Raw genomic sequence first — 14,969 nt, 5'->3', positions numbered from 1 at the left:
CCCTGCATTTTCTGTTGCTCTTTCTAATTGAACAAATTGTTTATAGTACCAGCCAAGGGAAGAATGTTGACCAAGAGAGAACGGGCCCTCTGGCCAATCCTACTGGAACCAGCGCAGAGAGAGTCTTCCGTGAACAAAAGAGAGTTGAGGCCCAGCTTTGGACGCACTTGTCAGCGTACAAGGTTATCTCGCTGACCACAGGCAGCATTTCACCCTGTTCTAAAAGCAGCTTTGCTGGTTTAACCGAGACAAGGCGAGCCTCACGGACCTTTGGTGCTCCCAGATTGATGCGGGCACAACCGTCGCACTGACTGAGCTTTCAGTAACTGCAGCAGATCACATTGTCATTGAAGCAGCACTTGGGAATGCAGCAAACCTGATGTCATTCCACTCAACAAATCAACTCAGCAACGCTTATCGTCTGCACTCGACACTTCCTTCCCCCAAATTAAAATATTTTATCTCAACTAGAAACAAAACAACCATGCACTTCCTTCAATTCTTCATTCCTTCCCCACTTCAACTAACATCCATTCATTGCTCTTTGTGTTTGATCTTTAAAATGAGTTTACTTTGAAACATTAGTGAGCAACATTCAGACATTTTGTTGGTCCGTCCACACAATTAAGATGCAAGATTGTTTATCATCATTCTTCAGTACACAAGTGTAAGGGAGAACAAAATGACTTATTCTGGATCCAAAGCAGCATTTTTTTTAAAAACACAATAAGCACAAATAACTCAATTACAAAACATAGTATGTATAAATATACAAGATTAGCTTATATACATTGTGTAAACTGACACTAGGCACAGCAGTATCTATACACAAGGTAATTCTGACAGGAAAAATAAAGTAGTGGTGATCAATAACTTTTAGGCCAAGATTTTTAATTTTCCAGCAGAGGAGAAAAACTATTGAAATGTTAAGTGTGAAGGAGAATAAAATAATTGTTACTCTGGATCTGACGCAGCACAAGAAGAATACAATAAACATAAAGAACTCAATTTAAAACACACAACAAATATAAATACATAAAATTAGCTTCTATGCATAGACTAATGGTGTGTACATAAGGTAACTCTGACAGGAAATAACAGGTAGTGCTGGTCAAAGAACATTTTAAGGCCAAGATTCCTAATTGTCTAGTTTCTGAGAAAAATTATTAAAATATTAAATAATATTATTTATATTAACAGAGAAAAAGGAGGGAGAGAAAAGATTTAAAAGGGACACGAGGAGTAACATTTTCATGTAAAGGGTGGTATGTGCATGGAATAAGCTGCCAGAGGAATTTTTAAGGGTGGACGCAATATTGACATTTAAAAGACGTTTGGACAGGTACCTGGATAGGAAAGGTTTAGAGGGATAAGGGTCATGCGGACAAATGAGAGAAGGATAAAGAGGCATCTTAGTTGGCAAGGACAAGATGGGCTGAAGGGGCTGTTCCCATGCTGTATTACTTTATGGCTTTTTTTTAAAAAGTCACAGGAACTCATGTTGCCAAAGCAACTCTAAGAATGCAATTTTTGATCACGGCAACTTCGACTCACGTAGCTGAGAATGATGCAACTGCTGTGACAATCCTTACCACCTCTCAGCCAACTATCTAATCATTAGCCAGTGTGAAGTGGGTTGGGAAGATCTACTCCACCTGCCATGGAAGGCAGGACTGAACCACAGCTGGCTCTCAACACCAGCAGGAGAAACAGAGCTCGGGCAATAGACTCAGTGGCCAATTTATTGGGTACGCCCTACACCTCAAGTGGTCCACTGTGTGAGTATGCCCAGGGTCTTCTGCCGCTGTAGCTCGTCCACTTCAGGGTTTGACATGCTATGCATTCAGAGATGCTCCTCTGCACACCAGTGTTGCATTGCATGGTTATTTGAGCTACTGTCACCTTCCTGTCAGCTTGAACCAATCTGGCCATTCTCCTCTGACCTCTCATTAATAAGGCATTTTGCCAACAGAACTTCTGCTCACTGGCTGTTTTCTTTTAATTTCTCGCACCATTCTCTGTAAACTCTAGAGAAAGTTGTACGTGAAAATCCCAGGAGATTAACGATTTCTGAGATGCTCAAACCACCCCAAGCAGCACCAACAATCATTCCAAGTCACTTAGATCACATTTCTTCCCCATTCTGATATTTGGTCTGAACAACAACTGAACCTCTTGACCTTGTCTGCATGCTTTAATGCACTGAGTTACGGACACATGATTGTTTCATGCATTACTGATTAGATATTTGCATTATTAGGTACAGTTTCACACCTGCTTTTTAAAGTGGTAGTAACTCCCACGTGCATCTGTTGCAGGAACAAACAGAAACCCAACATCAATAGCAGGAGTCGTCCAGCATCTCCTCAAGTCTACACCCAGTTGTCTCGTCAATCATCCCCTGTCCCACCAGCGACAGGTTCTGCAGCACCTGCCTGGGGCTCATCAGCCACCTCAGAAACAACAGGACGCGGTGGAAGCGAGTCTAGAATGTTCCTGAGCAACTGACATGGCATAGAAACTGGACGAGTAAATCCAGTGAGCCTGGAGTTAATCAGGGGGGATAATGTTTTCACAAAAACTTCATGCCATCTTAAAAGTTTCATCCCTCCCAGGCAGTTAATCTGATCAGCCATTCTAATTACCCCCTCTATTACCCCAGTCACAGCAAACACTTCAAATTACTTTTCATAATTCTGTTAACATTGTAAAAGCATACTGTATTTATGCACATTTTATTCCATATCAGCACTTCAAACTTTATTTTATAATTCTTTATAAAACAGTATTTGAAAGCTGTTTTTCTATAGCATGGTGCACCAACACACTACGGCAAATTCCTAAAAGATGTAAATATATACAGTGAGTGATGTTGATCCTTGATTTCACTATGAAATACTTAAGAACAACTTGACAAAAGATGTAGAAATGCTAGATTTTACCATCAATTAACGTGACGCTGACATTTGACCATTCTTATCTGGTCCGACTTGTACTTAGCTAAAGCCTCAGGCTTTGTAGCAACCTAGCAAGTTGTTTAGTTCAAAGCCACCAACATATTTTCAGGGCCACTAGAGATACAATAAATGCAGGTCTCGTCTGTGATAGCCACATCGCGAGAAGGAATTTTTAAAAAGGAGGACGAGTTCATGCCAAAAGTGAGCTGCGTTAATTCCCACCCCACTGCTTTGAGGCTGTTTTGCTGCAGGTCACCATTTCAAAAGCATTTAAGCAGCTTGCTTTGAATTTAAGGATAACATCTTTAGCCTCTTTGTCCCTCCAGAAATAATGCAGTTATATGCAACATTTGTTTGACAAAAACATGGAAAGGTTAAACAGAAATAAATTGGCATGTCATTAAAAATGATAGATATGTATCTAACTATATTGAGGAACAACAAGCAATTGTTCACCATGACGGGTAATAATGGGATCGTTGTGTCAGTTCCAGTTGACTGGAGCACATGTTCCTCATTTTGTTCCATCTTCTGTCCATCCTCCATCCAAACGACAACTCAAGCTCTAGAATTATCTATCTCTAGTTCACTTTAATTACAGGTTAACACCTTCTTCCGCACAGTACTGATTTTGGGCCATTTGTGTTGTAATGGACCCAGAACATCGACAGTTCATTTCTCCTCTGAATCAGAATTAGATTTAATATCACTGGCACACGTCGTGAAATTTGTTGTTTTGCAACAACATTACAGTGCAATACATAAACTATAAATTGCAAATATGTGCCTTGTTGTGTGACGTGGGCGATCATGGTCTTGACCTTGATCATTCTTGGCCAATTTTTCTACAGGAAGTGGTTTGCCATTGCCTTCTTCTGGGCAGTGTCTTTGCAAGACAGGTGACCCCACACATTATCAATAATCTTCAGAGACTGTCTGCCTGGTGTCAATGGTTGCATAACCAGGAATTGCGATGTGCACAAGCTGCTCATACGACCATCCAGTAGCTTCTCACATGGCTTCATCTGGCCCTGATCCGGGTTGGGGGTGTCTAAACAGGAGCTGCACTTCGCCCAAGAGTGGACCTGCAGGCTAGCACAGAGCGGAGTGCCTTACATCTCCTTACACCTCCACCCCACCACCCTTAAATTACAGTAAGAAATATTTAAAAATGAATTAAACTAGAGCAAAAAGAGAGCGAAAGTCAGCCTGAACTGAGTTATTTCAGTGTTGTGCACGTTTCTCCAGATTCTAGCATTGACAAACTCTTGTGTCTCTATGGTATGTTTCCCTTATGGCCTTCAATGCATACAGCAGTGTATGCAAGGAAAATCATAAAGGAAACATACTGTTCTAATGCAATACTACAAACATCAGGCCTAAAAGACATCATTATATGGTATAATAAACACTAGATCATCTTCTCCAGACACTGAAGCTTAATTTCAGATATTCCCTTCTTTCAAAAGCCAGCATAGGATTTTTTTTTATAAAAGGATCTACTTAAGTATTTAGCGACCTGGATAACTGTCACAAAACGTGCAGCAAGCGGTACTGACTCCTAAATGGTTTGCTCTGCAGATTACACAGCAAAAATCACATTTGAACCTTCAAGTATATTCAAGCTGGAAGAGGTTTTGAACTGCGGGAGAATAAAATATTATATGAGCGAGGCATGAAGGAGGAGTTAAGGTCAACGGCCACTTCACCCAGGCTCTCACCAAATGGAGAACAGCTCCAAGTGACCACAAGACCTCCACCTATCACAATCTCTAATCCGGTCTCCTAAAATTACTGTTCAAGAATAGGCAATATTCTACACAACACTATTACGTCACCATAAAGCCTACTCCTCTCAGAATCTGGTCTCCTAAAATTATTGTACAAGACTATACAATATTCTGTAACTCAACCCATCACATCAAGAGAGGTGGTGGCATAGCCAGAACTCTTCATTGATGAATCATTTGGTATCATGGGAATCAATCAATATGGGGCCGTTGCAAAACAGCACTGCTGAGTTAAAGCAACAGCCAAAACTTAATGAGTGGGGGAGCAGACATGAGGAACCAAATGGCTTAACCCTGCTTCTAGTTTAAAATAGAGTCCTCAATATACTCAGAGGCAGGGGTGAAACCTCTTCTCTAACCTACCTTTCCTTGTCCAGAGCGCCAAACCATTTTGCAGTACTGACGTTCACCTTTACACAATAATAACTTGGAGGCAGATGTTGAAAGATCATTCCTAGCAATAATTATTCCACTGATGACTGAATGCTGTTAGATAATTACAGACAGAATGTTCAGCAGTCTAAAATGAATCTAATGCATTCCATGTGAAACAAAAACCTTTTTATCCAAATACAATTCAAAAAAAAGTCACAAATTAAAGTACAAGGGGTGATTGATAAGTTTGTGGCCTAAGGTAGAAGGGAGTCAATTTTAGAAAACCTAGCACATTTATTTTTCAACATAGTCCCCTCCTACATTTACACACTTAGTCCAGCGGCCGTGGAGCATACGGATCTTGGACCTCCAGAAAGTGTCATCAGTTAATAACTCATCAGGAGTGATAGATAAATTCACAGCCTAAGGTAGGAGATGAGTTATTAACTTCAAACCTTCTGCACTATCACTCAAAGAGTTGAACTGCATGTGCATGTAACGAGAGCTGTATAACTCATCTCCTTCTATGGTAGGCCACAAACTTATCAATCACCCATCTGTGGACACTTTCTGGAGATCCAAGATCCGTATGCTCCATGACCGCTGGACTAAGTGTGTAAATGTAGGAGGGGACTATGTTGAAAAATAAATGTGCCAGGTTTTCTAATATTGACTCCTTCTACCTTAGGCCACAAACTTATCAATCACCCCTCATAGTAAATTCTTTAACTAAAAAAGAAAATGTTGTCTTAGTGTCATTTGTTACAGCCAATGTTGACAACAGGAAATCTGTTTTATTAGATAGGGGAGTCTTAGATAGGCAGATGGATGAAAGAAAAATGGAGGGCTATATGGGAGTGAAGGATTAGCTTGATCTTGACATAGGTTAAAAGGTCAGCACAATGTCATGACCTGTACTGTTCTATATTCTTCTGGTTCCTTTCTTTTGCCCAGTACGCCACTGGTGTTTAAGGCAGCGATGAAGATGCTCCATCTCTGGTACTGTTCATGGCTTCTTTCATCATGTCAGTAGCTTCCTCTCGATTTACTGTCAGTCATGCAAGTCCTGGGTGGAGACGCAGGAATCCTGTCACTCCCAGATGCAAAAGGAATCTTCATTGCTGCTTCGTAACAGCTTTGACCAATCAGCGTTATTAGACCTGAGCTGAACCCCCGACTCTGGAGGACCAGTGGACCACTCTTAGTTTGGCCTCTACCCTTTGACCTGTTTGGCATGGGTGACCCTACCAGGAGCTAAAGCCCTGACTCCAGCCAACCCACTTCTCCGGGTCAATGCGACGCGCAGGCCTCCAAACCCCATGACAAGGTTGTGGTCCTCTTGGAGGGTTCTATGTTCTGATGATCAGTAGTCAGGCAGGAGAATGGGGGAGATGAACAAAGATTCTCAACATGATAAAGTGGCCCAGGGTGCCTGAACAATTTTTTTTAATTTTTTTTTTTTACATACATACATCTGCTCATTTTGTTTGTTCTAAAGGCTGGGTCTTCAGTTTGTTTTAATTATAATCAGTGACCATATGTCATCATGCTGTTCACACATTTATTACCCTTTAGTGTAAACACGGTCAATATCTTAGCAGGCCTTTTCCCTTTTCTGCTAACTGGATCACGTGGCCCCTCCATTGCAACCTATTTGAATCTGTTTCATAACTACAGACAAGCCATTCATTATCTCAATGTCGGTAAGCCCATGGGGTCAAGAGGAGATGCAGAATCAAACAGAGCAGACTACCAATAGGCCCCTGTATTTAGAGGGTCTCCTCACCATTCTGGTTTCCAATTTCAATCTAATTGCTTAAATCTCCAACCAGATGCTTCGAGGCAAGACCAGAGAGCTCTGGTGGTCATTGTCCTGGTCAGCCTGTTCTGGCTTCAGTTTCATCATTGCAGAGGTACACAGAGACATAAATGGGAGATTTATGAGAAGGAATCTGAACCACAGAGCATTATAGTTTCCTAGTACCCAGGCTATGCCAGCCAAACATGAGCTTAAGAAATTAAGAAGTTAGTCCTGACGAAGGGTCTTTGCCTGAAACATCGACAGTGCTTCTTCCTATAGATGCTGCCTGGCCTGCCGCATTCCACCGGCATTTTGTGTGTGTAGCTTAAGAAAAGCCTCACTCTCTCCAGCAGGTCATGTCTAAATGGCACTGTGCACAATCTCATCTCCACAAGAATGTGAATAAACACATTAACAATAAAATGAAGGAATCAGAGAGACCACAATAGATCCTGACCAACTAATATCAGTCAAAAATACTAGAGTCCACCAGTGTTGTTCACTTCTCCCCACGGTTTTGATGGAAGACTCCTGCCACAGAAGCTTTAAATGCAAGATTCAGCCTAACAAGCTCAGTGCGTTGCTGAGGGAATACGCAATGCAAACGTGAAATTAGGGTTCTGCCTGAACTTGCAGGAGAACCTTGAAGAAAAACAAAAATTCTTGTTTTGTATTCAAATATTTACCCTACAAACCAATATGACCAAAAATTGTTCCTGTAAATGTGGCATTGATTTAAAGCGAAGAAACCATTCTAAAAACAAAGCGGCTGCAGTGTTTTCTTCCTAAAGATAAAAAATAAAAATAAATTACCATAGGCATTGCTCACCACTTCATGGATTATGGTTGGGGATTCCTTTAAGGCATTTTATGACTTCAGGGAAATATGGATAGCAGAAATCATGGAGTGATTGGTCTCTGAACTTATAACGTTGCACACCTTGGCTAGGTTGCATATATAGATATGCAACAATAAATGCAATCTTGAGACATTAGGAGTAAACAATGCAATAGATTTATGATCATAATTGCACAGTTGCTGCCTTTTTCTCCAGTTAAACCATTTTCCAAGCAAGCACCACTGCAGCATGGTTACAGACCTGCAGACAAATTTCAAAAGAAGCATAATCCTCACACCTCAAATTTCCATGTCTACCATATCCCCTGACACCATCAAAGAATGCCATTTGGTCCCTTAACCCTAAACCAGTTCATGGGTCAATCCCACTCCCCAATTAATTTGCCTGTAACCACTTCTCCCCACAGTCCTGTCAATTCACACAAGGTTCTACCATGCACCTATACATTAGGAGCAATTTGCAGTGGCCAATTTAACCGAACAATCCACACATCTTTGGGATTTTGGAGGGACACCCATGCAGTCACAGGAAGTGTATGCAGGCAGCCCACAGACTGCACTGGAGGTCAACATTGGACCCATGTCATTGGCACTAACAGCTGCACCTCTCTACCACCAAGTTGAACTCAATAGTTTGCATTTCCAACAGAGCTGCTTATCCAGTGCTTTAAGGACCTTTTGCTCTAGGTCAATTCATTAGCTGGTTTTAAATTTAAGGGCAATTCCTTCAGCCTGTCAAACAAAGCAGATGTACGTCAGGCATGATTTCTTGTTTAACAAAACATGAAAAGCTCAAAGAGAAATAAAGTGGCACTTCAATAAAACTGATGAATATATATTGAACTATGTTGAGGAACCACACTGCAAAACAAGCTTTTGTTCACCATGAAGGGTAATAATGGAAATATTGCCTCAGTTCTGAAGGAACTAGATTACATCTTCTACATTTTGTTCCATCTTTTGCCCATCCTCCAACTCATCAGGAACCCAAGCTCTGGGATTCCTATTTCCTGTCTCCAACAAGCTTTAACTACTTGGGCTAATGTTTTCTTTGGCACAGTACGTGACTTTGGTCTGCTCATGTTCTAATGAAGCAGCTTGTGATATTTTCTGAGATAAAAGATATTCTGTAAGTGGATATTGTGGATGCAAGTTTCTCACATTGAGAAATTACACTTCCGTCATTCCCTGCAACCCACCCATTGATTATTTTTTCCTGCATGATTGCTTCAACTGTATACTGCTTCGTACTGGGTACAACTGCGGCAGGTTTTCATTCATGATCTATACAGTGTGCTGCAAAGGTCTTGGACACCATGGTTATATATATGTGCCTAAGACTTTTGCACAGAACTGTAGTAATTTTATGTATTGCACTGTACAGCTACCACACAAAAAACTTCATGACATATGTCAGTGACAATAAACCTTGATTCTCTATTGTGAACTGAGAATGTTAAGGGGACAGGGAGAGGGGAATCACAGTTCGGAAAAGGGGGAGGGAGAGGGAAGCACCAGAGACATTCTGTAATGATCAATAAACCAATTGTTTGTAATCAAATTACCTTGCCTGGTGTCTCAGGGCTGGGCGTGTCTGCACCCAGGTCATCCCCCCCACCCTGGCACTCCTTCTTGCCACCTGTCCCACATTCCTCCCATGGAGCTCCGCCCTCACCATTCCCAACATCCTTTGTTCCTGCCAAATTTGCAGACTCGCTCTCCGCTCCACGTAGACAGATACAGTACTGCACAAAATTCTTAAGCATCCTGGCTATCTATATGTGCCCAAGACTTCTGCGCCTGGCTGCTTCAGTTATAGTGCAAGACCATGCAATATTATACAACCCTCTCCATCTCAGGCAGAGCTGTGACTGTTCAGTCTCTGGGTATATCCATGACAGATGGATCTTTTGGCATTATGGGAATCATGTCAATGTGGTGTTGGTGCAGGAGAGCATTAGCCAATACTTCTCTGAGTGAGGGACAGCCCAAAGGCAAAACCCTGTTCTGCTTAAAGAGAACAGCAAGAAAAAAAGTCTGAGACGGGGGTGAAATCTCTAGAGCCTACTCTTCGTCGTCCACAGAACTAAACCACTTTGCAGTATTGACATTCGCCCTTGCACCAGAATAACTTGGAGGCAGAGCCTGGAGGAGCACATCGAAGAATAATGATTCTACTGTTGATTTGGACGCTGTTGGACTATCGCAGACAGAATTAGATTCAGTCTAAACTGAGTCTAATGTATTCATGTCAAACAAAAACCTCCCTGTCCAAACTTAATCATAAGTGAAAGTGCAGATTTAACTAAAAGAGAAAATATTGTCTTATCGTTGCTTATTACAGGCAACGCGGATGAAAGGAAACGGTTTTGTTAGCAAAAGAGGAATGGGAATACCACTTACTTCCAGTACAGGACAGAACCATGTAGGTCTAGGAGCAGAACTGGCCATTTGCTCTTTGAGTGGCAGAGCAGAGTCAATTGTGGTTGATCTTCTTTTCTCAACTGTGCTCTTCCACCTTCTCCATGAAGCTCTTAACCTCCCCCCCCCCCCCACCAATCAAGAACCTGTCATTCTCTCTCTCTCAAATACACCCAGTGACTTGGCCTGCACATTCCACAGACTGACCAGAATGTGGCTGAAGAAATCCCTCTTCATCTCCATTCTAAAGGGATATCCCTTTATTCTGAAGCTCGGACCCATGGATCCTAAACTCTCCCACCATCAGAAACAATCTCTTTAAGTTCACTCTGTTCAGGCCTTTCAGCAAGATTCCACCCCGCCCCCACCTTCTGAACTCCATCTCGCACAGGACCTGCATTTACTTAATATTAGAAAAGTGGGCCACTTCAAAACAACCATTTAAGTAATTTTTAAAGCAGAGTCACCGCTGTGTCCAAAGGCCAGGCCAGCCAGATTGTACAAACTGCCCCAACGAGAGGTCAGATAATCTCCGTGAAGTCGTGTTCTTCGCGGGATAAATGTCGAGCAGGCCGCTCTCAGCCAACAGGGTACCAAAGCATCAGTCATCCCGGATGGAGACGACGTTTGTCCTCTCACTTGAAAGATCTTTGCAGAATACCCAAAATATATTACCTGAAACACGAGCCATAATCTTGTGCTCCGGTCTCCAGAGCAGAGCGGTTCGACCGGGGTTCAGGAAGTGCTTTGACCTTTGTTTGACCATTGTCATGTGTCCAGCAGCCTCAGAAGCTGCTAATAGAAGCAGATACATTGAGCATTCTGGAGGAGCGATCAGAAAGGAGTTGCGAAAACTGGGAGCTGCACGTGAGTTAGGAAATGTTCTTGATTTCACATTGAGGCATTTGGCATCCCCCGATGTAAAGCGGTGCGATTCCATAACATCTCGTCACCGCGCTCATGTTCTACTCCATGTTGCCACGGTGACAAGGTCTGGGTTGTAGATTTTATTTTTAACATGAATGTGGTTGCAGTCTCGCCTACTGCAGGCGATGATTTCGGTCGTGTGGAGGGTGGGGGGGGGGGAGCAGGGGAAGAAATACTACAAATAATCAACCAAAGCCTTCAACCCTCCAAAAGAGAATAAAAAAGTATTTCCACGTACGGTTAAAGATACCGCGCTGACCTGAACCGTCACCGGTAAAGAGCCAAACACTTCAGAGATTGGGAATGTAGATATAGAAGCGGGTGATTTAGAGTCTAATTCCCTTTCTAAAGGTCACACACACTTACTCCTCCCACGCACAATAACACAGGCTCAGGCTCCAGTGGATGCACCGTTAAATGCAGAGAAACTGGGTGAGTGTTGGTGCATTAACAGATCCGCAACAGCTTACACGCGAACCTGCCCGATGCTGAAGCGATTCGTGCACCGGCTGTCTTACCAGTGGGTAAGATACCTCAATAGACTGGGGAGAATTATACTACTTTAGCCGGAGTCAATTGCTGCATCAACGAATTTGGTGCATTTGAAAGCCACAGGCATCCCGTATAGGTTGTGCGTGAATTAAAAAAAATATATACCTCTTCATTTACAACTTCCAGTATCTTTAGAATATTTTGCAAAGCCGCGCACCATATCAAATCTGTTGAATTTTACAACAAGGATTCTCAATAATTGATTGGAGGGGTTAAGTCCGCTATTTGCCCAATTTATCGACACATAAAAAGGCGAGAATTCGGATGCGTTTGCAATGATGAAACGGACCCGTTGATTTTTTAATGCATTCTTACAGATTTGCTGCTTCAGCGATTTAGGACGCTATTTTTTAATCCTTATTAATAAATGGAAAATGCACGTAATGGACTTACTTTCCGACGAAATTTTCCAGCACGGAGCTTTTCCCGGCGCTTTGCCCTCCGACCACCCCGATCTGGGGTAGGTCCAGATTGGCATTCTGTCCAATCTGAGCGAAAGCATCCTGCATCCGATTGACCAGAGGGATCAGCTCCTCCATCCCACGGTTTCCCATCTTTAATCGTTTTCCGGCAAGGCGAGCTGGCCAGCTCAAGACCCCAGCGAATTAATTCTAATCGATGCAATGAACAGATGACAGCGAACCTCGTCCGATTTGCAAGACGAGGCCTACATTGAGGAAAGGGGGGGAGAGGGCAGTGCGGGAGAAGGCTGAGCCCGGAGCTTCTCCGCTCCGCTCGCTCCGGCTCCTTGGACCCTGCTCCCGTTACACCGGGTGATTTAAAGCGAAAACCCAGCGCGCTCACTGCGCAGGCGAGTGGTGCGCTGCGCACGCCGGGAAATGTAGTCCGTTCCTCCGTACGTCGTGTGGTGGGCGATCAGGACGCACTACAACTCCCAGGGGGCATCACGCGCATCCCTGCCGCTGTCATCTCCCGATTTTGCCATCCAGATCATAAAAGCCTGCAGTTTGTCTCGGGTTGCCCTTGCTCCCGGTCAGTGCCCACCATTTACTATCTGCCTAGCTGTTATCTTTGCAGCTGGCTTGCTCAAAAGAAGCAAATTTGAATAAAAACTAGTCTTAATTAGAAAAAACTAGAAGGGGTCCCTTCCCATCACAGATGGTGCATTAGCGCAGCTGCTGCAGTGCAGACTGGAAGTTGTAGTCATCCGTTGCCTGATTCGTCCTGTAAATACCAGATAACGAGTCTAATCAGTGCGATCGCCGTGAGTTTAAATAGACAGAGCGATGGTCCTTTAGAAAAGGGCATGATCACCATTAGTCCTTGGGTGATGCGCTGACACGGTGAACAAGGATAGGGGACATCTTCTTTCCTCTACTGGGTCAACAAGACCCAATCGCTAGTTCAGATTTCCCCTGTCCTTTGGCTTTATTCTTAAAGCAACCATTACAAGCTTTATGAATGACTGTCACGCTGTGTTATACAGAATTAACGCGCTTTATATATTTTGTACGTCTTTCGTGCTGGAATTTCTTTCCAATCTCTCACCAGTTGTAGAAGACAATTCACCATGCGTCTTCGCCGGAACGTCAATGGATTTTTCTATTTAATGAAGTTTGTGGTCATTTTAGTACTGTGAATTTTTTTTACATTTTAACACATCCCACCAAAAATGTTATTATGATAGAGCAGTGTGGCCTGCATAATAAAAAGGGAACTCAGTCTACCGGAGGTTAGAAATAATCGTCACACTCAATCCCAGCTGTCTAATATTTACACATCCAGATAAGAACTAACATGTGGCTTGAAAGTCTTACTGAAGTTCAAGAACAAAACATCCAGGTCTTGCATACAGGAAGAGAAAATATACAGCAAGATCGGAATCACTTAGCGTTTCAGGCCTCGTCAACAAGAACAGGGCTTGCCTCGGCCACACACACACACACACACACACACACACACACACACACACACACACACACACACACACACACACACACACACACACACACACACACACACACACACACACACACACACACACACACACACACACACACACACACACACACACTCACTCACTCACTCTGCTGGAGGAACGCAGCAGGCCAGGCAGCATCGATGGAAAAGAGTGCAGTCGACGTTTCAGAAGGATCTCGGCCGGCCGAAGCATCGACTGTGCCCTTTTCCATTGATGTCCTGCTGAGGTCCTCCAGCATTTTATGTTTGTTGATCGGACTTCCAGCATCTGCGGATTTTCTCTTGTTTACAGAAAAGCCCAACTGCCCCAGATCCTTTACCACCGTTAGTAAAATGCGATTGTACAACTTCATGGGAGGAGGTGCAGGCGGTTAAAGATGCCAGAAACACAAGGAGTTCAATCAAATAAATCTTGTAATCAAAACAAGATCCAAATTTTTTTTAAAAACGAAACCTGCAAAAGTTTAGTTGGATTTTCAAATCGAAGGGAATTCAAAGCTTTCAGAATTACCAGACTCCAGAGTGCCTGAAGGTGTGATTTTGCTTGAATTGCTTCTCACGTGACTCATTGGATGATTTTTGTCTTTATAACATTGTAATAAATCCAGTTTTAATAGCATACCACAGGGTAAACATGCTCGTGTCATGTAACACCCTGGTCTGTGATGAAGCAACAGCGGGCTAACGGAGCGCCCCAGGCAATCAAACAGCCCTGATTATTTTTATATTCTGGTTAGCTTGGAATTGGGATTGGTTTATTATTGTCACATGTACTGAGGCGGAGTGAAAAAAAAACTTTGTTATTCATGCCACCCATGCCGAGTATTTCGTCGCATCAGTACACCTAGGGAGTGCGAGGGAAACGAGAACTGAACGGCAGTGGTACAATTGCAGAGGAGGCGTAGTGGGTATCAGGCAGCTTGTGAGGTCAATATTCCACCTGATCGTACCAGGGACTAGTCAACAGTCTTATAACGGGCGTAGTGGGTATCAGGCAGCTTGTGAGGTCAATATTCCACCTGATCGTACCAGGGACTAGTCAACAGTCTTATAACGGGCGTAGTGGGTATCAGGCAGCTTGTGAGGTCAATATTCCACCTGATCGTACCAGGGACTAGTCAACAGACTTATAACGGGGGGGAGGGGTTGAAGCTGTTCCTGAATCTGGTAGTAAAAGCTTTCAGGCGATTGTACCTGGTGCCTGACGGCGGGGGGCGGGGTAAGAGGGTGAGAGGGGTCTTTGTGTTGGCTGCTTTACCCTGTCCGTATGAAGTACAGACAGTTAAAATGTAGACAGTGAGAAATGTAGAAGCCGAGTTTGCTGTAGACAGAATTTTATTCTCCGG

General features: G+C 43.2%; 1 protein-coding gene across 14 annotated transcripts in view; it reads right to left on the bottom strand.

Annotated features, from left to right (window-relative positions):
- The window catches only part of LOC140731261 (dynamin-1), a 239,995-nt gene extending 227,508 nt beyond the window's left edge, over window positions 1-12,487 (bottom strand). For 11 of the 14 annotated variants that reach the window (XM_073052818.1, XM_073052819.1, XM_073052820.1 and 8 more), the window contains exon 1: window positions 12,076-12,486. In XM_073052818.1, coding sequence (XP_072908919.1) covers window positions 12,076-12,236 — 161 coding nt within the window. In that variant the 5' untranslated portion in view covers window positions 12,237-12,486. Of the gene's footprint in view, window positions 1-12,075 lie in introns of all 14 variants that reach the window. The other 3 variants (XM_073052826.1, XM_073052828.1, XM_073052829.1) reach the window with 2 other exon arrangements.
- Window positions 12,488-14,969: the final 2,482 nt, after the last annotated feature.

This window comes from Hemitrygon akajei, chromosome 7 (assembly GCF_048418815.1).
Source record: "Hemitrygon akajei chromosome 7, sHemAka1.3, whole genome shotgun sequence".
Taxonomy (NCBI): Eukaryota; Metazoa; Chordata; class Chondrichthyes; order Myliobatiformes; family Dasyatidae; genus Hemitrygon; species Hemitrygon akajei.
This window is presented reverse-complemented; position numbering and strand designations above follow the sequence as displayed.